Here is a 25,960-nt window from a genome sequence, read left to right on the forward strand (position 1 = left end):
AGAGCAACCTCAGTGTACTCAGGAGTGTTCACACAGGTCTTTAGAGAGGAGAGAGGACTGTACGAGGACAAGGTGTTCTGCTTCATCCATCTGAGCGTTCAGGAGTTTCTGGCTGCTCTTCATGTCCATCTGACCTTCATCACCTCTGGTGTCGACCTGCTGTCAGAAGAACAAACAACCTCCCGGCTGCCTAAAGTCTTCAGAGACAAACCTAAACTAACACATCTCTACCGGAGTGCTGTGTACAAGGCCTTACAGAGTCCAAACGGACACCTGGACTTGTTCCTCTGCTTCCTGCTGGGTCTTTCACTGCAGGCTAACCAGACTCTCCTACGAGGTCTGCTGACACAGACAGGAAGTAGCTCTCAGACCAATCAGGAAACAGTCCAGTACATCAAGAAGAAGATGGAGAAGGATCTGTCTCCAGAGAGAAGCATCAACCTGTTCTACTGTCTGAATGAACTGAATGATCGTTCTCTAGTGGAGGAGATCCAACAGCACCTGAAATCAGGAAGTCTCTTCACAGATAAACTGTCTCCTGCTCAGTGGTCAGCGCTGGTCTTCATCTTACTGTCATCAGGAAAAGATCTGGATGTGTTTGACCTGAAGAAATACTCTGCTTCAGAGGAGGCTCTTCTGAGACTGCTGCCAGTGGTCAAAGCCTCCAACAAAGCTCTGTAGGTGCAGGGATAGTTGGATAAATACATATCATAACTTAAATACTCTATGCTTTCAACTGACTTATTGTTTTTATCTAGATTATCGTCTCTTCAGACTAAATGGCTGTAACCTCTCAGAGAGAAGCTGTGAAGCTCTGTCCTCAGTTCTCAGCTCCCAGTCCACTAGTCTGAGAGAGCTGGACCTGAGTAACAACCTGGAGGATTCAGGAGTGAAGCTGCTGTCAGCTGGACTGGAGAGTCCACACTGTACACTGGAAACTCTCAGGTCAGGATTCATCAGCGTGTTAAACTGATGAACACTTAAATCCTTAACCACAGTAATGAATAAACCTGTTACCTGCATAGAATTTTCTCTACTTATATTATTCAAAGCAGTTGAGCTTCTAATGATTGTGTCAGATTGTTGATGGACAATAGTGGGTGTTTGGGTGTTTGGTTGTGACATTTTATTGTTATAACGTTAATGTAACCCCACAGCAGCCGATGGTATCGCAGTACTGCAGTGTCCTTCCAGTCCTCAGCGTCCCCTCAGATTATGTGACATGTGTATTGTGTGTGTTTGCAGGCTGTCAGGTCACAGAGAAAGGCTGTGCTTCTCTAGACTCAGCTCTGAGCTCCAACCCCTCCCACCTGAGAGCGCTGGACCTGAGCTACAATCATCCAGGAAACTCAGGAGTGGTGCTGCTGTCTGCTGGACTGGATGATCCACACAGGAGACTGGAAACTGTCAGGTATGGAGATTATGTACATGTATATACTGTTTATGTATAAAATAGTCTTCAAAAAAGTTCCTAAAATGCACACTGTAAGAAAATAAACAAGCCAAATGTTATTGTCAACACAACACATGTAAGGGTACTGAAGCCACTCTGTATTTAATCAAGAGCTTGTAAACAAAGAGTCATTTTAGATTCTGACCTACATTTTAAATCTTATTTTGATTTGTTGACCTAAACTGCTTTTTATCATCTGAACAACATCGTGAAGGGGAAACCTCTCCTGATCCACAAGAGGCAGCAAAGCTTGTTCATGCTTTTATTTCTAGTCGTCTTGAATACTGTAAGGCTCTTTATACTGGAGGACCATTCTGAATGCTGTTATGGTTTCATAGATAGATCATATAACTCTTGTTTTACACAACCTGGCTCCCTGTATGTTTTAGAAACAGCTTTAAAGTCCTTCTCTCAGTTTTTAAGCCACTAAATGGCTTCGCCCCCTTTTATCTCTCAGAATGGTTTTATGATCCTCCTCGAACCCTCAGATCCTCCACAGCTGCTCTTTCAACTCTTCTCAGAGTCACCACAGAACCTTCTAGAGAAGCTTCTTTTAGCTGCTTTAAACATCAGATTAATGACTCAGTGGACAGTTTTAAATGGCAACTCAAAATGCATCTTTTAATATTGCTTATAACCGGCAGCTGTCTGTTTTTTAGTCTTTTAATACTTGTTTCCTTTTCTCCCTTCCTCTTGTGGATGTGGATGGTTGTGAAACTTGTTTTAGGTGTTTGTGTTTCTGAATTGTAAAACACTTTGTTCCTCATTCAGTGCATGAAATGTGTTTTATAAATAAACGTCATTCATTTATATTTTCATCTACAGATTACAGGTGATACAAACAGTCTCTGACTGTTGCTAGGAGATAGTGTGTGAACATTGGTCCCATCATGGAGTTACTGAACACTGAAACATTCTTAGATATTATTTTATGATGAATAATAAGTGAAGATAATGAGCTGTAGTCATCAGCCAATAAGAAGAAGCTCCACTGACCTAAAGCAATATCAGCTGGTTATTAATAAGTGCTGCATGTGGAGATGTAAGTACATGTAGAGAATAGCAAAGCTGTGTGTGTGAGAGCGATGTAATGTAATGTCCCCCCCCTCCTCTCAGGGTGGAGCCTGCTGGAGTCCGATGGTTGAGACCAGGTCTGAGGAAGTGTAAGTGTGTCTTTAATTTGATTGATGAAAACAAAGCAGCACACATCCCACCATCTTCAAACTGTGACATCATCATCAAAGTGTCAATCAATGAACAGATGATAGATTAATAACTGCAGCTGTGTTCTGTCTTCTTCTCTCACCAGACTCCTGTGAACTCACACTCGACACAAACACCGTGAACAGAGAGCTCAAACTGTCTGACAACAACAGGAAGGTGACACGTGTGAGAGACGAGCAGCCATATCCTGATCATCCAGACAGATTTGACTCCTGGCCTCAGCTGCCGTGTAGAAGCGCTCTGACTGGTCGATGTTACTGGGAGGTCGAGTGGAGAAGAAGTGTTTATATATCGGTGAGTTACAGAGGAATCAGACGGATAGGAGACAGAGAAGACTGTATGTTTGGAGACAATGATCAGTCCTGGAGTCTGAGCTGCTCTGATGGTCGTTACTCTGTCAGTCACAATAAGAGAGAAACATCCATCACCTCCTCCTCCTCCTCCTCCTCCTCCTCCTCCTCCTCCTCCTCCTCCTCCTCCTCCTCCTCCTCCCACCCCTCTGGTAGAGTAGCAGTGTATGTGGATTGTCCTGCTGGCTCTCTGTCCTTCTACAGAGTCTCCTCTGACACACTGATCCACCTCCGCACCTTCAGCACCACCTTCACTGAACCTCTTCATCCTGGGTTTGGGCTCTGGTCCTGGTCTGGAGCAGTGTCTCTGTGTTCTCTGTCGGAGGGAGAGTCTCCTCCTGTTAGAGAAAGTCCTTCTCCATAGCTTCTCCGAACTTCTCCCACACACGCTGCTTTGCCGCCCTTCGAGTCCCTGCAACTGTTTCCGGAGTCCTCCCGGATAACATAACCCGGAAGGACCCCTTCTTCTGTCGGACGGCTTCCCTGACCACCGGGGTCCACCACGGTGTTTCATGATGACTAGTGCTATTTTTAGAACAAGCTCTGCGGGCGACTCACGTTGTCTCTGCGGGCGACCAAGTGCCCGCGGGCACCGCGTTGGCTACCCCTGATCCAGAGGAAGTCAAACCTGCAACCTTCAACCTTCGTTTCTACAGTTTACAAGCCGGAGATGGAAGAAGACGAGACTTTTAGATTCCTGGAATCGAACTCTAGATTGTTGCGCTGGCTCTCATACGCCGGCTCTCATACGCCGGCTCTCATACGCTGGCTCTCATACGCCGGCTCTCATACGCTAGCTCTCATACTCATACGCTGGCTCTCATACGCTGGCTCTCATACTCATACGCTGGCTCTCGTACGCTGGCTCTCATACGCTGGCTCTCATACGCCGGGTCCTGAATTTACCTTCATTAAAATCACACATTTCTCTTTAGAGATGTTTTAATGTAAGTTCAGTGTTACATGTTATATATTTAAATTATCTTGTAAATAAACAAAAACTTGACCAAACATTCAACTCAAGGTTCAACTTACTTGCTGTTTCAGGAGCTTTCAGCTGCACGTCATGGTTTTCCTCAGATCAACCTGGTGTTCACGGGCAAAGATGAACTTTCAGACTAAAATCAAACTTTGGAATTTAGAGTAAATTTATTAAATTCAGGAACATATAAAGCGTTTACACACTGAGGAAATCAAATGATGACATTTTAATTATTCATATTTTAAAGGATACAGGTGTTCAGAAAACAGTCAGATTCTATGCTGACGATAATCACAAGAATTTAAAATTATTAAACATGGAAATATTTCTCGCATTATGTAAATCTCAAAGTTCAGATTTTTGTCACAATTAATTAAAATATATTTTAAAAAATGTTTACAGGTAAAGTTTTTATGATCTAAAGTAAAAATGTAATTTAAAATGATTTCCATCAAAGTCTTTCTCTAAAAAGATCATTTATATAAATAAATGAGATAAATTCTAGTCATCTGTGAAATTGTTGAGTGTCTGGTGTAGAGGTTTATAAATATAAATACATATTGTATTATGTACTGATGAATTATAAACTATGAGATAGTTTATAGTCAAAAGCAGTCAACACTTTATTTATAATAAACTTTCTTTAATGTCAACATTTTATTTCAGAAAGTCCACTTTGACTTAATATCTCATTATTTTAAGAATTGTAATATCAATTCTTTATTTTCACTGTCAGAATATGTTTGTATTCAACTCACAATAATTATAATTATAATAAAATAATTAATTTTCTCATCATCCAGAAACGGATTTACAATCTTTTCATTTTGACAGATTTATATCAAAATGTCTCATAATCATAAAACTTCCCTTATTATCTCAAACCTTTGGATTAAAAGGACAAACTTTTGACACATTTACGACAGCATATTTGGGTAATTGTAGGAATAAACAATAATTTACAGAGCTGGGGGGGGAAAATATAACGAGAACAAATCGTAAATCTTAAGAGAAAATAAATACAATTAACTGAAGAGAACATGAATATTCTCCCAGATTACGAGAATAATATCTGGAATATTCTGAGATTATAGAATCAGTTTTCTGAGAAACAAAATCTGAAATTCTTTTGAGATTTAAATCGTAAATTTATCAGAAAGTTTAATATTCTCTAAAATTAAAGTCGTCATTTTACATCTTTATTTGTGCAACGTTTTCTTTCCCGCGCTGAAACGGGCTTCCATATTAACAGCCTGAAGCTAACTGAAGCTAACTGAAGCTAACGTGACGGACAGATGAGGAGGCGGGACTTTTCTTCGTCTAGAAGCTTTATTGATAATTGTTTACATCTCACAACGCATTCCACAAACACGGCTCCCGGCTGGAAGCTTTTTATCGTCACAATTGAAGTATGAAGTTTATCATTCACAATTATACTTGCATAACAAACAAATGCTCCAAGTTTCCCAAAAGTCACATCAAGTTGCAACTTTATGAAGATATTGGCTCCACAGACAGTATGGTTATTCATTTTAACTTCTAAAGTATTTAAAGTATCTGATGAATGTAAACGTGTTTTTCTTCACTAGACATGGAAATAACAACTTTATGTAATTAATGTTTTAATTGTCTGGCAAAGGTTTTCTAGATGTTTCTAACTAGAGTTACTCAGAAGCAATGAAGATATTAAATGGTAGTACAGCCCCCCCACCCTAACCTCCCCCCGCCGCGCTGCCTCATCAGGAGTCAAAGACATCGCTCACAGAAGTCGTCACCTCGAGGTCACGCAGCACGACAGCGAGCGCGCAGCTCGAGGGACACGACGGCGTTTCAGTAAAATCACAAAATACTTCTAACAAAAACTTAAATAAAAGTAGAAATGAGGCGTTCGCTGCTCGTCTCGAACACACGACGAAGATTAAAATGTGTTTCTGCGAGTTTATATTTCATCTTCCCCAGAAAACACAACAAAAAGGAATCTGAACGGGAAAAAAAGAGTTTTTAATGTTTTGACAAATAAAGTTAGAAGGGCTGCGTCCACGCCAGACCCCCCCTCTCCAGCCTTCCTTCAAACACGCCCCCCTCTCCGGCCTTCCTTCAAACACCCCCCCCTCTCAGGACTTCCTGAATCCAAACTGCGACTCGTCGTCTCTTCACTCTGCTTTGCGTTTCATCCCGGGAACCTTCGCCTGGATCCTGAAACCAGAGGACGAACGTGTTGGGACCAAAACTGAACCTCTGGAGCTGCGACTTCAAAGCTTCACGTGAAGTCACAGAAACAGAACTTTACAAAAGGTTTGTTGTTCGTAACAAACCGTAACGTTAGATTTACAATAATAAGAATGTTACAGCTCAATGAATGACAGTATAATGCACCACTCAGACCTGCAGGACGCCGGCGGCTCCTGATGTCCTGTGAAACTACAAACCTGTCGGGAGGTGCGATAAATAACGGGGTGACCCCCTCACCCCAAGACTCTCATGTCCTGTACATAACATCCAAACTCTTCTCTCAAACCCTCCAACACTGAAGAAGAGCTCCGTTTCTTACTTCCCAACGACGTCTTTGACCTGGTTGTTGACCAGCGCCAGGTAGTGGTCGATCTGAGCCTGGAGGCAGAAACAGTCTACCGTTAAACGTGACGACAGAAGAAGAAACTGAATCTACCGTTAAATGTGACGACAGAAGAAGAAACTGAATCTACCGTTAAATGTGACGACAGAAGAAGAAACTGAATCTACCGTTAAATGTGACGACAGAAGAAGAAACTGAATCTACAGTTAAACGTGACGACAGAAGAAGAAACTGAATCTACCGTTAAACGTGACGACAGAAGAAGAAACTGAATCTACGTTAGAGTTGTTCACTTCTGCTCAGAACGTTCTTTTGCAAATGTTTATAAAACTAATGGATTTTCATTGTAAAACTTTAACAATGATTCTGTGTAAATTGTCTCCAGCAGTTTGTTAAGCATCATAATTACACGAAGTTCTTACTGCCTTTTTATAAACATACTTGTTATTAGTATTTAGTTATTTAATCTTTCACACGGTTTTATTTTATTAGCTGATGTGTTTTATATCAAATCTTAATTTGTAACTTCAGATAAAAGTGTAAAGTAGCAGAAAATACAAATTAACATTTTACTGAAGTTTAATTAAAATATGCTGAACTCTTACTTTCCACAATAAGAGTCATTGTTTTAGTTTCATTTGTGAAGCAGCATAAATATCTTGTTTTGAAAATCTTACCTGATGCTTCTCGTAGACGATCGGGCAGCTGAACAATCCAATCAGAGCTGAAGGAGAAGAAGGTTTAAAACTACAAACTCCAACAGACCCTGAACGTCTCACACAAACTAAGTCAGATTACTTTTATAATTATATTATTATATTATAATGTTTCTAGAACACGTCTTTATTTCACCACCAGATGGAGACAAAGTAAGAAACGTTCTTTAGACACAAATCATTTAAAGCCTCTAAATAAATACTTTACGTTAACGTTGTTACTCTGGAGCCTCTAAGCATGATGGGAAATGTTCCTCACCCAGAATAAGAATGGTGAGGCCGTTGAACAAGGAGCCGACGTACGTCAGGATCCACATCAACACAGCAAACTGCAGGAAGCAAACACAAAACATTTCATTTAAACGTTTCATGAACCCTCGATGTGTTTCTGATGCTCGGCCGTTTAAATATAAACGCTGACGGACTTCTGCTCGTTGGTGACGAACACGGCTCAGTGTGAAGACTAAAGGGTCAGGTTTCTGACAGGCTGGTGATCTGCAGAAGACCTTCCTCAGAAGTCTTCACGCTGTAAGGGAAGCGTTTCTGCAGCTCGTGTTGTCTCACGTCTGTATTTGAGCCGCAGCGAGGAGACGGCGCCTCCGACAGCTGCAGAGCTCATCAGTTAGCGACGCATGAAGCTGCTGTTCACCGAGGAGCAGCTCAACCACGTACACATTATTTTACTTTGACGTTTGTTTTTCAGGCCGTAATTTTTTTTGCCAGAAAAATATCAAAACATGTTTTGAAGTTTATGCAAGTGAACCTTTGCACCTGCGAACTGTCCCTTTAAATCTTCTGTGCGCTTTAATATCAACGATCATTTCTGCTCCAGGTAGTCTTCGATTTAATAATCTGAGTTTTTTAATTTGTTAAATTTAAAAAGAAATCGCAGAAATTACGCTAATAATCTCAGAATATTTATGTTTTTTTATCTGTTCAATTTGTTGTTTTTTTCCCATGAAATCTATCATTTAATAATTAAATAATAATGATTTAATAATAATAATGATGATTTAATAATAATGATGATTTAATAATAATGATGATTTAATAATAATGATGATTTAATAATAATAAAATAATGATTTAATAATGATGATTTAATAAATATTTAATAATAATAAAATAATAATAATGATTTAATAATAATAATAATGATTTAATAATAATAATAAAATAATAATTTAATAATGATTTACTAATTTAATAATAATGATTTAATAATAATAATGATTTAATAATAATAATAATAAAATAATAATTTAATAATGATTTACTAATTTAATAATAATGATTTAATAATAATAATAATAATGATTTAATAATCCTAGGAATATCCAAGTTTTATTTCCTTAAATCTAGTTTCTTTAATGTAATTGAACCTTTATGAGAGAACTGCACATTTATATTGTTTGTGTTTCTACATCAACTTGTTCAGCTTTCTGGTTCATTTCTCGCTCTGTGGAAGCAGAGTCAACGTTTCACAGCTTCCTGTATTTTCAACTTTACTCTCATTCTTCCTGCTAAATGTTAAACATCTAAATGTTAAACATCACCTAAATGTTTCGTGCATCTTAATATCGAAGATCTCTCCGGCCTCACCTTGATGGAGTCGACCAGGTCCTCCACCAGGAACAGGCGCCTCAGTTCCCCGATGCTCTTGTTCAGTTTGGTCAGAGCCAAGTCGCTGTACTTGTGGACCAGATCCTCAGAGAGCGCCACCTCCTGGCCCAGGTACTGCCTGAGGGAGGCAGAGCAGAGGCCACTGTGAGACTGTGTGCACGTGTACTGCGTCCCCTGTTCATACCATTAAATCAGATGTTATTGAGCTCTAAACAAACTAAATGATGATTTAATTAAACAACATGTTGCATGTAAAATGTAAACTAAAACTAAAGCTGCCAAATATTCAATAACACCTCAACAAGGATGAACAGGATAAGACTCGGGACACATAAAGACTCGGGATCTATATAAAGACTCGGGACACATAAAGACTGAGGACATAAAGACTCAGGATATATAAAGACTCAGGACATAAAGACTCAGGACATAAAGACTCAGGATATATAAAGACTCAGGATATATAAAGACTCAGGATATATAAAGACTCAGGACATAAAGACTCAGGACATAAAGACTCAGGATATATAAAGACTCAGGACATAAAGACTCAGAACATAAAGACTCAGGATATATAAAGACTCAGGATATAAAGACTCAGGATATAAAGACTCAGGATATATAAAGACTCAGGATATATAAAGACTCAGGATATATAAAGACTCAGGATATATAAAGACTCAGGATATATAAAGACTCAGGATATATAAAGACTCAGGATATATAAAGACTCAGGATATATAAAGACTCAGGATATATAAAGACTCAGGATATATAAAGACTCAGGATATATAAAGACTCAGGATATATAAAGACTCAGGATATATAAAGACTCAGGATATAAAGACTCAGGATATAAAGACTCAGGACATAAAGACTCAGGACATAAAGACTCAGGACATAAAGACTCAGGACATAAAGACTCAGGACATAAAGACTCAGGATATAAAGACTCAGGACATAAAGACTCAGGACATAAAGACTCAGGACATAAAGACTCAGGATATATAAAGACTCAGGATATATAAAGACTCAGGACATAAAGACTCAGGACATAAAGACTCAGGATATAAAGACTCAGGATATAAAGACTCAGGATATAAAGACTCAGGACATAAAGACTCAGGACATAAAGACTCAGGACATAAAGACTCAGGATATAAAGACTCAGGATATATAAAGACTCAGGATATATAAAGACTCAGGATATATAAAGACTCAGGATATAAAGACTCAGGACATAAAGACTCAGGACATAAAGACTCAGGACATAAAGACTCAGGACATAAAGACTCAGGATATAAAGACTCAGGATATAAAGACTCAGGATATATAAAGACTCAGGATATATAAAGACTCAGGATATAAAGACTCAGGACATAAAGACTCAGGATATAAAGACTCAGGATATAAAGACTCAGGATATAAAGACTCAGGATATATAAAGACTCAGGATATATAAAGACTCAGGATATATAAAGACTCAGGACATAAAGACTCAGGACATAAAGACTCAGGACATAAAGACTCAGGACATAAAGACTCAGGATATAAAGACTCAGGATATAAAGACTCAGGATATATAAAGACTCAGGATATATAAAGACTCAGGATATAAAGACTCAGGACATAAAGACTCAGGATATAAAGACTCAGGATATAAAGACTCAGGACATAAAGACTCAGGACATAAAGACTCAGGACATAAAGACTCAGGACATAAAGACTCAGGACATAAAGACTCAGGATATATAAAGACTCAGGACATATAAAGACTCAGGATATAAAGACTCAGGACATAAAGACTCAGGACATAAAGACTCAGGATATAAAGACTCAGGATATAAAGACTCAGGACATAAAGACTCAGGACATAAAGACTCAGGACATAAAGACTCAGGACATAAAGACTCAGGACATAAAGCTCTGCAGACGTTTCTTTAGGATTCAGCTGCTCGAGTTTAAATCATCACAACATCCGACCGATGATCAGGATTCACCAGCTCACTGATTTCTCAGACTTTAACTCTGCGGCACCGTTTTATATCTCTGGTTCAATCAGTTGTTAGGCGTCTGAATAAAAGTGTATTATTATGATCCAAGTCTTAAAGACGTGAATCTCCACCACACAAACAACAGAAGCACTTTATTGATGTAAATACTAAGAATTTTATTTTTATGATTATTATTTAGTAGATTTTATTTCCATCTTATTTTTAATATCATCAAGTGAGTTTATTTTCCATCTTTCCGTTTATTACATTTGATGTTTCCTTATTGGAAACACTTTGCGCTGCACTTGGTATAATATATCATTTGTTTTACATCTCGTCTATAACATAAAACATTATGAGTCCTTTACCTGACAAATGTCTGACGCTGGCGTTGAAAAGTTAATGTTTTATTATTTTATTTATTTAATTTAGTCATTTACTATTTTAATTTCCACATTTATTTAATCTATTAATTTGTCTTTTACATTTATTCGTCTTCGTGGCGCTCGTTTGGCTCTTCAGCTTTAAAAACTTTCATTAATTCTTCTTTATATTTCCAGTTTTATTTGTCTTTATAAATTTAAATTAAATTTCCTTTTTTATTTAATTTATTTCCTCTCTGACGGCTCCTATGACACCATGTAACCCCCCCAGAGTGAAAAGGCTCCTGAACCCTCTGCTCACTTGAACGGATGCCCCTCGTCGGACTTCTGGATGGCCTGCAGGATGCCTTTGTATATCCTGAAGCAGATGGTGACGGACAGCAGAGCCAGGCCGATGTAGGAGCAGACGCTCACGATGCTGCACAGCGTCAGGGAGAGGAGCAGCAGCAGGGCGGCGCCGAACACCACGCCCGTGGCCTTCACATCACGCCAGTAGAGGAGATCCACAACTGCAGGAGGAGAGTGGCGGTAAAAGAAAACATTTTAATTTACACTTTACATTATTATGTTGGGTTCTGGATGAAAGGGCTTGGACCGGCCGCCACGTGTTGGTGCGTGACGAGCTGCAGCTCTGCCGGGGGTCAGAGGTCACACTCGCTGCTCTGCTCGTTGTATTTAGAGCTTCGACTTGCAGGAGCATTATTTTATTATGCCGCCCCAGAAAAACTCAAAATGTTTGGCAGCGTTTTACAGCTCGACTTTTACATAATATTAAATAAACACAATTATTCTGTTTATTTTCTATTCTTTTAACTTCATGAACATTTTATTGTTGTAATCTTTTGCTTTATGATTCAGATATATTTACATTTTGACAAAATAATCAAAGATCCAAGAAGCTCCTTCCTCTCTCAGGACCCAGATAGATGGGGGGGGGAGACAGCTGAGATCATATCCGAGCACGCTTATATTTCACCAGGGAATTCCAGGCAGGTCAGCGGACAGTATTAGCAGCGGAGTCGTGAGTCTCCTGCAGGCTCACGCTGCACTTTGTGACTGAGCGATGACAGTTTAACGTTGCAGCTCCTTCAGAACTGAAGGGTTCACTTTTAAACATTCACAAACTATTACACAATAAGTCAAAGTCTCAAGATCTGACAAACGTCCAGAGATCAGGAGTTCTGTGATGAACAGCGACGAGCGAAACCACAGCATTCAATGAGTTGAGGATAAAAACTCAAACAACCTCAACTCAGGTTTCAGTCCGACGATGTCAACAAATGGATCATTTATGAATCTGGAGCTGCAACTAACGAGCACGTCTGTTATTTTATTCATCGATCAGTTGTTCGGTTTATAAAATGGTGAAAGATCTCGCTCAGTGTTTCCTAAAGACCAACATGACCTCAAATGTCTTGTCGACAACTCAAAGATATTCAGTTTACCGTCAGAAGTAAAGAAACATTCACATTTACGAAGTGTTATAAACACAACAGATTCAAACAAACCGTTGGCCAAGACTTAATATTTGACAACTAATCGACTCATCTTTGCAAACCTACATTATCACAAAGAAAAGGTCTAATCTCTTTTTAGCTTCTCATGTGACAATTGGCCGCTATTCTCTTTTCTATCGTTGCACATTTAGTGTGTGTGAGAGTGTGTGTGTGTGTCTGTCTGTCTGTCTGTGTGTGTGTCTGTCTGTCTGTGTGTGTGTGTATCTGTCTGTGTGTGTGTGTGTGTCTGTGTATCTGTCTGTGTGTGTGTGTGTCTGTGTATCTGTCTGTGTGTGTGTGTGTGTGTGTCAGTCAGCTGGTCGCGTGAGGTGAAGAACTTTAAAGACTAAAAACATATTCGACTAATTAAAAACAAATGACAGTAATCTGGAGCTGCAGTCCAAGAAAGATGCAACAAGTTGTTGTAAAATGAAAAAATCCAAATGTGTTTCACACAAACATTAAAACGTGTTCTTACTGCAGACACGGGACGCTGAGGAAAGATCAAGTGCAACAAAACAAAATGATCATGAGTCATTTCTGTTTACTCCATGTTTTCTCAGTCTCACCGTGACGATGTGTTTTGGACGGCACAAAATTGTAATGTGTATTTTTTTTTTTACAGATTGTTTAACATTTTAAAAGACCACAGGGGGAAAAGGTTGAGTTATCAGATCTAGTGCAATAATTTCATTTAGTAGAATAAATTAATCTATTCTAAAGACAATAAACACATTCAAACTAGTGCAATAAACAAATGTATTATAGTGCAATAAATAAAACATTTCTAGTGCAGTCACATTGTATTAATTAGTTCTACTTATTATTTTAGAACCTGTGTTGTTGATGTTTGTTTGCATTTTGTTGTATTCTGTAAAATTACAATGAAGGTTTTCAATTCTAATCAGTTGCTTTTACATATTGTAACATTAAGCATCTGCTTCATTAAGTAAAATACTTTTAACAGAATTATCCTAAAAAGTAGATTTTAGTGCTGCTGTTTTAAGACAAACTACAGAAACAACTATTCACATCAATGACAACCAGTGTCCATGTGGGCGTTGACAGCTAGCTTTAGCTAACAGCTAGCTTTAGCTGACAGCTAGCTTTAGCTGACAGCTAGCTTTAGCTGACAGCTAGCTTTAGCTGACAGCTAGCTCTTCCCTCATTATCCAACGGCTCAGCATGCTAACACGATGCTAGCTCTGTTGGCAGCAGCTGTAGCCGGTGGTGGTGACACAGAGAGCCGCTGTCTGGATGTGGAGACACGGGCAGGAGGAGGAAGAGGAGGAAGAGGAGGAGTAGGTCCAAATGTGGCTGTCTGGCTACATATGGTAGCAGGCGTGCTAGCACCGCCGGAGCCCGGCTAAAAATAGACCCGCATCACAGCGAGCTAAACCCCGGCCGCAATGTTTAACCACCAGCCTCTTCGACATGGACCCGGAGCGGTTTGTTATCCGGATGCCGGAACGTCTGCCCCCCCCCCCCCAACCAGTCCTCACCGCGGGGACAACACGTCAAACCGTCCAGCATGACCTCCGCAGGCAGCCCGGTCCGCCTCGCGCTCTGCCCGGGCTGAACACAGCCTCAGTCCCGGTGCTCGTGCCAACCCTAACCCGGTAATATAACCGTCCACAGACGCGGCTGGTGAAGGAGCAGCTAGCGGTGAACAACAGATTATGAGCAGACTGACCCTGTTTGGCGTCCATCTTGAACCTCGTTAGAGCGTGCAGCGACACGGCGGCTCCGCCTGGCTGAAGAGGTGAGCGCGAGGGGGGGGGGGGGAGGGTGCACATGCGCAGCTCGGCCTCCGGGTGGACTGCTGATTGCTGCCAATTTAGACTTCGAATTTAATTAAAAGATAAATTAAATTACGCAGCACTGTTTGACTTGGCGTCTCAAAATAATTAACTACTCAAATAAATTCCTTATTTTGATTTGAACGACTTCATCTCACGATAATGTGAAAGCATAATTGTATTTCAAAAGTACTTCCATATTATTTCCTGGAAAGTAAGTGAAATCCGTTAGTTCTGATGTTAGTGCAGTTACAGTTTTGATGCTGATAAACATGTGGTGGAGACAGTCATGATGTCCAAAGTTCACCTAAAGAGTGAGTGTGTGAGTGTGAGTGTGAGTGTGTGTGTGTGTGTGTGTGTGTGTGAGTGTGTGTGAGAGTGTGAGTGAGTGAGTGAGTGTGAGTGTGTGTGTGTGTGTGTGTGTGAGTGTGAGTGTGTGAGTGAGTGTGAGTGAGTGAGTGTGTGTGTGAGTGTGTGTGAGTGTGTGTGTGAATGACTTTTATCATAAGGATTGTGACAGCAGCAGCAGAGTGTTGCACAACGCGCCTGTAAAAGACAACCGAGCAGAAAAGATAAAAGTGAGGAATTCAAACCCACTAAATCCATGTAAGGAACTGCGAGCTGTCCAGGAACACCAGGTGCATGCTGGGAGAGCCAGTGGCTGCAAAACAAAGTGAAAACTAGGCTTTAAGTAATCTTCACTGCTAAAAATATATTTTACATGTAACTGCTCGGTCTGTTATTTTATATTATGGAATAATCTGTCAGCTGTATCCCAACGTCTTCGGGTCACGTGAGAAGGAAAAGATGCCAATTCACACATTTTAGAAGCCGAGCCATCAAATCTTTTACATTTCTGCTTTGAAAAAATACTTAAATTATCATTTAAATAGTTGCTAATTCACTAATGCATTCATTGATTAATCGTTTGAACTCTTCATTAATGTTACATGTATACATTAATGAAGAGTTTAGTGTGGAGATTTGTATTTTAAACGGAGAACATACATCATAACAATAATAATAATAATAATAACAGCAGCTACTGAGCAGCTTAAATTAACGTTTACTCCTGAAGGGCGGCCATCTTGGTTGTTTTGTCCCCTGATGAACGTGGATCAGAGTTCCTCATTCCAACAAGTCCACACGTCTGACTTGCAACATAAAGCCTTATTACTTCAATACTATTGCAGTCACACAGTCTCACAGTCACTGACACACACACAGTCACTGACACACACACAGTCACTGACACACACACAGTTACTGACACTCACACACACAGTTACTGACACTCACACACGCACACACACACACACACACACACACACACACACACACACACACACACACACACACACACACACACACACACACACACACACACACACACACACACACACACACACACACACACACACACACACACACACACACACACAAAATGAATAAAACCCCGGATTGTTTGATTAATTGCTTGGTTTGTAATATCAGAACATTTCTCTTAATTACTTTATTTGTCCAACAAACATCCAGTTCTGAGGCTGGAAATCACAACATGATATTACATCAATTCTTTGGGCAACATCACAAAGTCTGCTGCGATACGACAGGAAGCTAGTTTCTTTATCTGAAGGAAGTGAACCTGGAGACGAAGACGTGCCATGGGAACTTCAAAATAAAAGACACGTCTTGATGTTAATATCATGATGTGGCATTAAAACCATCGTACACTCACATATCACGACTTACTAACAAACAATTCGCCGATGAAGTGATTAATATTAACAATAATCTGAAGAAGGCCTCCATCCACAAATCCAAGTTGTTAATATTAACTCGTGTTTATTGTATTATATAATATTAATACTATAAAGAAAAATAAATCATATGAAATATTAAAAGATCTTGGAACTCGAGCATGTTCCAACGCAGCGGTTAAAAGACTTTCGTTCGTCCCGTGACCATAATGCATGTTGTTCCTCTCTCCTGTTCACCATCTTCTGTCATAAAGCCCAAAAATATAACTTCAAAAAAATCAAGACTTTCTACTCATTTTCAGAACAGAACTTTTTAGAACATATGAGTGTCACAGTAAAGGTGGGCCGCTGCAGAAAGCCTTCCCCCCCCCCCCCCACACACACAGCCTTTGGCCACAGAGGCTGACTGTGACCAAAGGTCTTCTCTGCAGGACGAGCCCTGAAAAACCTGCCTTCATGTAAACTGTGAAGACAACTCACTCACACGTCGACAAAAAGTAGTCCCACACATAAATCAAGCAACATGAATGCCCAAACGATCCTAATGTTGAGTCACATGACATTTTAATATCTCGTCTCTTTAGTCGCCTAACCCACGAGTTAAATATTAAGGCTGTTTCCAGCCTCTTAAATATGCAGACTTGCTTTTCTCTGAGGTATAGTCGCATTAAAGTGACAACACATATCAGACGTCACTTTGGTCTTTAAAATCTAGAGAATAAGTTTCAACAGCCTCGGTGTTTGCAGCTTCTCGTTCTGCAACGTCTCCGACTCAATGTCACATCTTTCCTTCCCCGAAAGAGCCAAAGCAGGAAAATGAAGCCATGTGGGACGGAGTTTTTGTCCCCAAAAGCACCTTGCAGCAGGGATCTCCTCCCTCCCTGAGGGTGGAGGTGTCCAGAGACAAACACAGAAAGGTGGAGGACGTGTGTGTGTGTGTGTGTGTGTGTGTGTACCCTGTTCTCTCCAGCACTGCGGCTCCTTTCTGTCCACAGAGTTGTTCTCCATGCTGTCCGATCAGCAAACACACATTCCACACAGAGAGGACCAAGCGAGAGGCAGTGTGTGAGGAAATGTGTGTGTGTGTTCGGCTGCAGGAGGAGGGAGGAGGGAGGGAGGAGGGAGGGAGGAGGGAACCTGAGCAAGGCTTCCTGTGGGGGAGACGACTGCAGCGAGCAAATGAACTGTCAGCTGACTGTCTGCTGCCGGCGCTCTGACGCAGCAACTATAAACGTCTCTGCCTCCCCCCTCCCTCTCACCCTACTCCACCCTCTGCCTCCCCCTGTCTTCTCAGCCTTTTTGGCATGCTCCCTCCTCTCCACCCAATCTGATCTCTTTTCTCCTCCCCCATGCTTTACCTTCCCTTCTTCACTCCACCCTCCTGCTTTCTAAGATCTTGTGACGGAGCAGAATGATTCGGTCGGTGTGATCAGGTTGGATTTACTTTCATTAAAATAAAATAAAATCATTAAGAGAATATTGCGTTTTGTTCACTTCTACACGTGTAGAACAGGATTGAAATTACAATGTAAATGTTATTTATAAAAATCATAATTTTACAAAGCATTGTGGTATTTTAAAACTAATACTTCAACACTTATGTTATTTAATAACCAGAACTGACTGTAAATAAGAAGCTCGTTTGGATAAATATCGGCTGGTTTTTTGATAAAACAAGTATTTGGTAGTTTCCCAGCAGGACGCTCAGTTTACTGTTAGAACAAAGACAGCCATCATATAGACAATCATCATATAGACAGCCATCATATAGACAACCATCATATAGACAACCATCATATAGACAACCATCATCATATAGACAATAGTAATAAAGACAGCCATCATAAAGACAACCATCATAAAGACAGCCATCATATAGACAACCATCATCATAAAGACAACCATCATAAAGACAATAGTCATAAAGACAGCCATCATAAAGACAACCATCATATAGACAACCATCATCATAAAGACAGCCATCATATAGACAATAGTCATAAAGACAGCCATCATAAAGACAACCATCATAAAGACAACCATCATATAGACAACCATCATCATAAAGACAACCATCATAAAGACAATAGTCATAAAGACAGCCATCATAAAGACAACCATCATAAAGACAGCCATCATATAGACAACCATCATCATAAAGACAGCCATCATATAGACAACCATCATCATAAAGACAACCATCATAAAGACAATAGTCATAAAGACAGCCATCATAAAGACAACCATCATAAAGACAGCCATCATATAGACAACCATCATATAGACAACCATCACAAAGACAGCCATCACATAGACAACCATCATATAGACAACCATCATAAAGACAGCCATCATAAAGACAATAGTCATAAAGACAACCATCATATAGACAACCATCATATAGACAACCATCATAAAGACAGCCATCATAAAGACAACCATCATAAAGACAGCCATCATAAAGACAACCATCATATAGACAACCATCATAAAGACAGCCATCATAAAGACAACCATCATAAAGACAACCATCATAAAGACAGCCATCATAAAGACAACCATCATATAGACAACCATCACAAAGACAGCCATCACAAAGACAACCATCACATAGACAACCATCATATAGACAACCATCACAAAGACAGCCATCATAAAGACAACCATCATAAAGACAACCATCACAAAGACAGCCATCATATAGACAACCATCATATAGACAACCATCATAAAGACAACCATCACAAAGACAGCCATCACAAAGACAGCCATCATATAGACAACCATCATATAGACAACCATCATATAGACAACCATCATATAGACAACCATCATAAAGACAGCCATCATAAAGACAATAGTCATAAAGACAACCATCATATAGACAGCCATCATAAAGACAGCCATCATAAAGACAACCATCATAAAGACAGCCATCATAAAGACAGCCATCATAAAGACAACCATCATAAAGACAACCATCATAAAGACAACCATCATAAAGACAATCATCATAAAGACAACCATCATAAAGACAACCATCATATAGACAACCATCATAAAGACAATCATCATAAAGACAACCATCATATAGACAACCATCATAAAGACAACCATCATAAAGACAGCCATCATATAGACAACCATCATAAAGACAATCATAAAGACAACCATCATAAAGACAACCATCATAAAGACAACCATCATAAAGACAACCATCATAAAGACAACCATCATAAAGACAATCATAAAGACAACCATCATAAAGACAACCATCATAAAGACAATCATAAAGACAACCATCATATAGACAAAAGAGAATAAATGAGGCTGAAATAATCATAGTAAAACCAACATCAGATCATCAGCGCTGTAACCACAGACGTGTTCCAGCAGAGGGCGGCGCTCGTTAACAACTCTTACAGACTCAAACACGTGAAGCTCATGTCACTGCAGGTCGCTGCAATCTATCAATTAATACAGTTTATTTCTTATTTTCATGAATATAATACATATATTTTATTATAATATTAAATGTAATTTTTAAGATTATAATAAATATAATTGATGTTTTTAATATATGTTTTATGATTTCAATAATAAGCCTTATTTTTGTGATTATAATACAATACATTTTCTTGTTACTATAAAATTAATCAGACTGATTTTAAATATACTTTACACGACTACCTCCAGGTAGGAGACGGGAGATACCAGAAGAAGAAACGCAATTACATTTGTTCTCAATAGATTTTCCCGGGTGGGGACGGAGCGTCCAGAACAAAGCTGCGACCTGCAGGTCACGAGAGGCTGAACTCTGGTGGGACAGACGGTTACGTAAAGACAGACGGACCACGTTTGTCCTGCGAGAGACACAAAGTGACCGTCTGCTTCACTGAATGTGATTCCATCTAAATCCTGCATCAGTTGCTTCTGAACCTCCGGAGTCTGAGACATCACCTCGTTTTAGAACAGAAGTTCAGACTTGGAGAAACATGAACTCATTATTGGGAATCTATTATTCTCTGACGTTAGGCAATGTGAAGTTCAAAGTGCGTGCTGCAAATATGGGAAATAACTAAAAGCAATACTTATATTACTGTTACTGTATTTTTATTCTATTTAATTGTTACTTTACTCTCTTTGCTGTAACTACGTAAATATCCCGTCGTGGAACAAATGAAGGATTTCTGAATTGAACATTATTACTACGATTATTATTATGTGGGCTTTAGTTTCCATTTTATTTCCATTATTTATGCTACGTCCATTTTCTGTTATTGTAAAGCCCTCTGTGCTGCATTTATTGTATGGAAAGTGCTGTACAAATAAAAAACATTTATTATAACTTATTTTAAAATCAGAGGAATTGATAAAAAGATTTTTAGTTCCAGCAGTAAAAAATAACCTTTTATGTTAAGACAAAAACATCTGAGTAAAGCAAGGTAGCGCCCGTCAGCGTGAAGCGTTACGCTCCATCGCAGCGACTTGTATAATGAACATTTGCTGAGTGGGTTCTGGTTCGGAGAATCCTTTGTGGGCCTGCCAGTGTCGCAATGCAGGGAGGAGGCTTTAATTAACACACACACACACACACACACACACACACACACACACACACACACACACACACACACACACACACACACACACAGCACGGCATAAATACACGAGTGAGTTAACGGATCAATATCAGCTTCAGGAAGCTGAGTCATCCATTAAAATGAAGAATAAGCGTCGTCTTCAGAGAGCCGGCGGAGCCTTGGGGGCCTTCACTTTCTAAACGCCTGAATAAGTCTTCCGTCTGACAAACGCTCTGAAATATCATTACATCAAAGTCTTATTCTCACATATGCAATAAAGACTTTAAAACGTGTAGATGGAGAGGCTTCCCACACAAACACTAATCCTCTCTTCGAGCTGCAACTGACTTCTTTTCATGACTTTTCTAAAAACAAGAGACAAACACCCAAAAAACATCTTTAAATGTTTTGTCACCAAAAGATATTCTGTGTACTGCGATAAAAGAAAAGCAGCAAACAACTAAACCATATTACAACCCATCACCACCACTACAGGTATACTAAATAAAGAGTAACAACAAGTAGCCGGGGGAGATGGGTAATATTATGAACAAAACCTAAATAGAGATTTGCGGTGATTAAAGTCATGAATTTATTTTTCCTGTAAAGGACCGACGTCGCTTCACTTCAGCGTAAGATCAGACTCATCTTTTCTTGTGAATTTGTGACATTAATATCAGAATTTCTCCATATTTTCTCACAAATGTAGGATTTTATAATCTCAGAAAATATATTCTTTTAATTAAGTAAATGTACAATTTGAATCTTTGAAATTATGAATTTTCTCTTATTCTCGTATATTCCCTGTGCATCAAGAGCACCAGGTGTACATTTTACATTAGTTTTTAAGTTACAATAGAAACTTAAACTCGGTCATTATTATATCAGCCTCGCATGACACTGTGCCTGACGTTCATTACCGCTCAAGTGGCACAAAGGTTCAGTTTTCAGGTTCATAACATGTCATAATGTAATCATGACAGGGTGTGTGAGATCGTAAACCACGAGATAAATCAGAGCCAGGATCAGGGTGTGGATCTCGGAGTCAGTCAGGCGACTTCAGATTGGCATCGCAAATTATTTCCAGAGCCGAGAAGCTCAAACAAGTTAATCCAACGAGGGTTTGTAGCTGGTTAACGTCAATATTGTCTAAATGAAGGGGCTCATGTTTCCAACACAATAAATACAAATATCACATTTTACTTACCGCATCTTAAAAATGTAACATTTAAATAATCAGGTACACAAATGATGTTCTTGTAATGAGAGAGAGAAATGCACAAAAAGCAACAAACCATGATGGAAAAACACAACGTAAAGCAGACTTAACAAAATGCGAGGGTTAACTTTTCAAAGAAAATGCTAAAGAAAGGACGATGCAAGAAAGGAAAGGTGACGCTAAGGAGGAAGATGGGATCTAAAGTAAAACACGCTGCTGGTTGGTTGGGAGAAAATAATTGCGGAGAGGAGTGAAGATGGAAATTATGCCGATGAACATGGAAGTGCCAGTGAAACTGAGGAGGATGTGGGGGGGGGGGGGGGGGGTGGTTTCCATGCTGGTTTATTTTACCTGCTCTTATGTTCACGTTTGGCATCTTAAACACTCTGCCGCCCTCTGTGCTCTTCTTAGCGACCGCCTCCTCTGGTTGGCGGACAGGGGAGTGGGTGAGGGGAGCTTGGGGTGGGGGCTGCTGGATGTCGAGATTCTCAAGCTCAGCCTTGCTCTTCTGGGGGGAGGCCTGGGTGAGGAGGCGGTAGGAGCTCTGGCTTGGAGCCTCCTCTTTAACCTCGGGGGGTGGGGTTACTTTTGAAATTGGGGCTACATCCTTCTGCCCGAAGCTTAGATCATCATCCATGGGGATCTCTGGGGGCTTTGAGGAGGCAAACTTGGAAGTATCCAGAGCCTCAAGAAACTCGTCGATGACGCCCCTGGGTGGTCGCTCAATGAACTCAAACTCCTCAGAGGACACTTCATGCTCAGACACCTCCTCGGCCAACTCCGGCTCCTCAACCTCCATCATCTTCTGGCCCATCTTCTCCGTTTCCACCTGGAAGCTGGCAGGGTTTTTGGCCATAGCTTCCAGGACCGGAGACAGGGAGTCTGCTGTTGGAGACTCTGAATCCGAATCCTCGGTGGGGGTCTTTTTGCTCTGGAAGTCAAGAGGCTCAAACTTCTCCGTCATTTTGAGAGAATCATGGCTTGAAAACCAATCTTTCTGCTCGATCTTGACCGGTTCCTCTTCTTTGACCTTTGTGGGGGTGGTTTCCTCCGCCTCTTTGACAAGATCGAATGCGTCAAAGCTTTGTTCGTCTTTTGGTTTGTCAGACGCTCTCACTTCCAACTCCTCAGTCATCTCCTTCAGCAGGGACACTTTGGCGTCAAAGGCAAACGGGTTGTTAGCCGACAGATTGATTGGAGGGTTGGGCGACTCCATCATCCTTCGTTCAAGGATGGGACTCTGCTCCTCGGGGCTTCCCTCGGAGGAGCCGGAGTCCATTTTATCTGGGTTGAGCGGGGAAGACTTTAGGAGGTCTGGAAGCGACGGCGGCAGAGGAGAATCCTCTTCTTCCTCTTCATAGTCTTCTTTCAGACCAGACGAGAACTGATTCACTGACTGCATGAGAGAGTCAGCGGCCATCTTGCCCATCTCAAACGTTTTCCCCTCGTCTAAGAAAGATGGCGGGGTATCCAGGGATTCTGTAGTCTGGCCATACTGGACCAGATCCGGAGTGGGGGACTCGGACATTTTTGAGGGCCTGCTGTCGGACTTTGAGTCTCCAAAATGGGAGTAGCCACTGTCCGCCAGTGGAGAGAAGCCATCGAATGGGTTGTTATTCTTCTTCACCTCATACATCAGGTCGTCATCATCGTCATCAGACTGGTTGCCGTGCAGGTCTGGCTCGTACCTGGGAGAGCTAATGGGAGCCGTGTCCTTGGAGAAGGTATCCATCGAGACCTTGGAGTTGTCTTGAGATGCTAGGAATGGTGAATCCCACTGCTCTGTTGGGTTAGAGGAGGCAAGGTGAGACTCTGGTACCTTCATCTGGGGGTTCACGGGCGACGGGCCGGTGGAAGACCTGTCTGAGCTAATCAGCTTCTCCTCAGGTGAGAAGGAAACTCCGCTGTCTTCACATGGATTGTGAGGCCCTGGGTCTTTCCCTAAACTCAGGTAAGGACCAGCTAACAGATCTTCCTTAATCTTACTACGACCCGGTCCAGAGTCACCCTCTTCACCCACCCAAGGCATGTCCTTGGAATGAGTAGTGGGGGGTACAGTGGAGAAGGAGCCAAAGGATGCAGCGAATCCTGAAGTAGGGGGCTGGTTGGGACTCTCGGTCAGAGAGAGCTCCTCCAGAGAGTCAGGGGAGTGAAGAGGGGAGAGAGGAGAGATGGGAGCAGGGGAATCACCCTTCTGCCCAAGTGCTTGAGTAGAGAGGGAGGAGGGAGAATGCAATACAGCACATATCAAAGACATACTCCATTCCTTACAGTGCACACCACACCTGGGTGAGTTGTTACTACAAACATGTTGAGGGTAAGACCAGACAAGTGCTGCTAAAAGAGACTGTGGCTGGTAGACGGTTCACACACCGTTTGGTAAATGACGAGTTCCGTTTATTGTTTAATGCTAAGAAGCAAGTAATTTAGGTCCAAATAATCCGGTTCTCAAACTGGTTCTTTGAATTTAGTTTGAGGATTGATTGTTTAATAAAAACAGTGCACTTATTTTGAAATAACTTAAACCATGATCAGCACTCGTATGATTGGCTAAGTAATAACATGCATTCTTTCTAATGGCCAGCAGGGGACAACTCCACTGGTAACTAACCCTAACCTCAGTAACATTTTCCTGATGAGTTTATGTCTCAATCGTAGTTTGAAGTCTTCTTTAATACATCACGATGTATTGAAGCAGGGCATGCTTTAGGGCGGGGCTACCTTGTGATTGACAAGCTGCTACAAGGCGTTCAACATCCAGTTGTACTAAAATATCACAGATAAGGTGAATTTCAGATGCACCTTGCTAAGCGAGCTAGCTTGGCCTCACTCTTCTCAGCTCCACCCTCCCCTCCAAATATGGACCATTCTGAATCCAAAAAAAAAAGACTGCCAAAACGCCAAACTTAAGGAACATCAAAACGGTAGTCCACAAACCAATGGGTGACATCACGGTGACTACGTCCACTTATAGTCTCTGGTTCCTGCTGTTATTGGGTCAAAACTGAACAAAGCCGTTTGAGAAGATAGTCCACCTCATCTTTACTTTAGTTAGCACATCACAACCTCTGTTCATTCTCCCCCAAGTATCATTTCATAAAAGGTTGAGTGTTGCTGAAGGTAAATTAAGTGAACCTCATGTAGGGAAGGAAACTGATTTGTCTTGGAGCCACTCAGACATGTTTTTTGGAATAAAACACGTCTAATGGAGAGCCATCTACCTTCCACAGTCAGGATTCGGCAGCATGTGTCTGGTGGTCTGGATTTACCACCCTGGTGTGATACATGGTGGTAAATCATGTTTTTGCCCCAGGTCTGGCACCAATAAACCATGCCAATCAAAACAAACTGTTAGATGATTCCTCTCAAAAGATCTTTTACAAAATATTGGGAAGTATATTAACTTCATATTGTTTCTGTCGATCCTTGAGGAGAATAATTTCTACAGTAAGTTGATGTGTGAGTCACAATGCAAGACAAGCAAAGTCAAACATCCAACTTAGTGTCTAAGAAACAAAACCACAAGCATCCTGTGTATAAGTCATTATAGGGAACAAAAATCTACAGCTTCTTACATGCAAAAGGGTCTTTTTGCCACATAAATGACAAACGGGGGGGGGGGGGGGGGGGGGGAGTGAACTAAAGTGGTTAAAGGAAATAAAGCAGGAGACACAGCGAGCACAGAGAACTTGCCTGTAGGGAATTGCATCAGAGGACGAGGCTGAGCTTTAGAAGGAGAAGGTACATCTGTGGAGGAAACAAGAGAAAGCAGCAGAAAGTGAGTTTAGTCAGCCCGGAAGAGA

The 25,960-nt window shown here is 40.7% G+C and overlaps 1 protein-coding gene and 1 pseudogene across 7 annotated transcripts in view; one reads left to right on the forward strand and one right to left on the reverse strand.

The window, feature by feature from the left end:
• The window catches only part of LOC115020317 (NACHT, LRR and PYD domains-containing protein 12-like), a 55,185-nt pseudogene extending 51,036 nt beyond the window's left edge, over positions 1-4,149 (forward strand).
• A 1,170-nt stretch (positions 4,150-5,319) lies between these two features.
• The window catches only part of LOC115019666 (reticulon-4-like), a 29,968-nt gene continuing 9,327 nt past the window's right edge, over positions 5,320-25,960 (reverse strand). Inside the window, exons 2-9 of one of the 7 annotated variants that reach the window (XM_029449135.1) lie at positions 25,851-25,904; positions 22,509-24,362; positions 11,602-11,809; positions 8,903-9,041; positions 7,560-7,629; positions 7,262-7,308; positions 6,561-6,619; positions 5,320-6,205 (exon numbers count right to left, since the gene is read on the reverse strand). In XM_029449135.1, coding sequence (XP_029304995.1) covers positions 6,163-6,205; positions 6,561-6,619; positions 7,262-7,308; positions 7,560-7,629; positions 8,903-9,041; positions 11,602-11,809; positions 22,509-24,362; positions 25,851-25,904 — 2,474 coding nt within the window. In that variant the 3' untranslated portion in view covers positions 5,320-6,162. Of the gene's footprint in view, positions 6,206-6,560; positions 6,620-7,261; positions 7,309-7,559; positions 7,630-8,902; positions 9,042-11,601; positions 11,810-14,298; positions 14,430-14,489; positions 14,572-17,311; positions 17,460-22,508; positions 24,363-25,850; positions 25,905-25,960 lie in introns of those variants that run through there. The other 6 variants (XM_029449136.1, XM_029449137.1, XM_029449139.1 and 3 more) reach the window with 6 other exon arrangements.

Source organism: Cottoperca gobio, chromosome 15 (assembly GCF_900634415.1).
Source record: "Cottoperca gobio chromosome 15, fCotGob3.1, whole genome shotgun sequence".
NCBI classification, from domain to species: domain Eukaryota; kingdom Metazoa; phylum Chordata; class Actinopteri; order Perciformes; family Bovichtidae; genus Cottoperca; species Cottoperca gobio.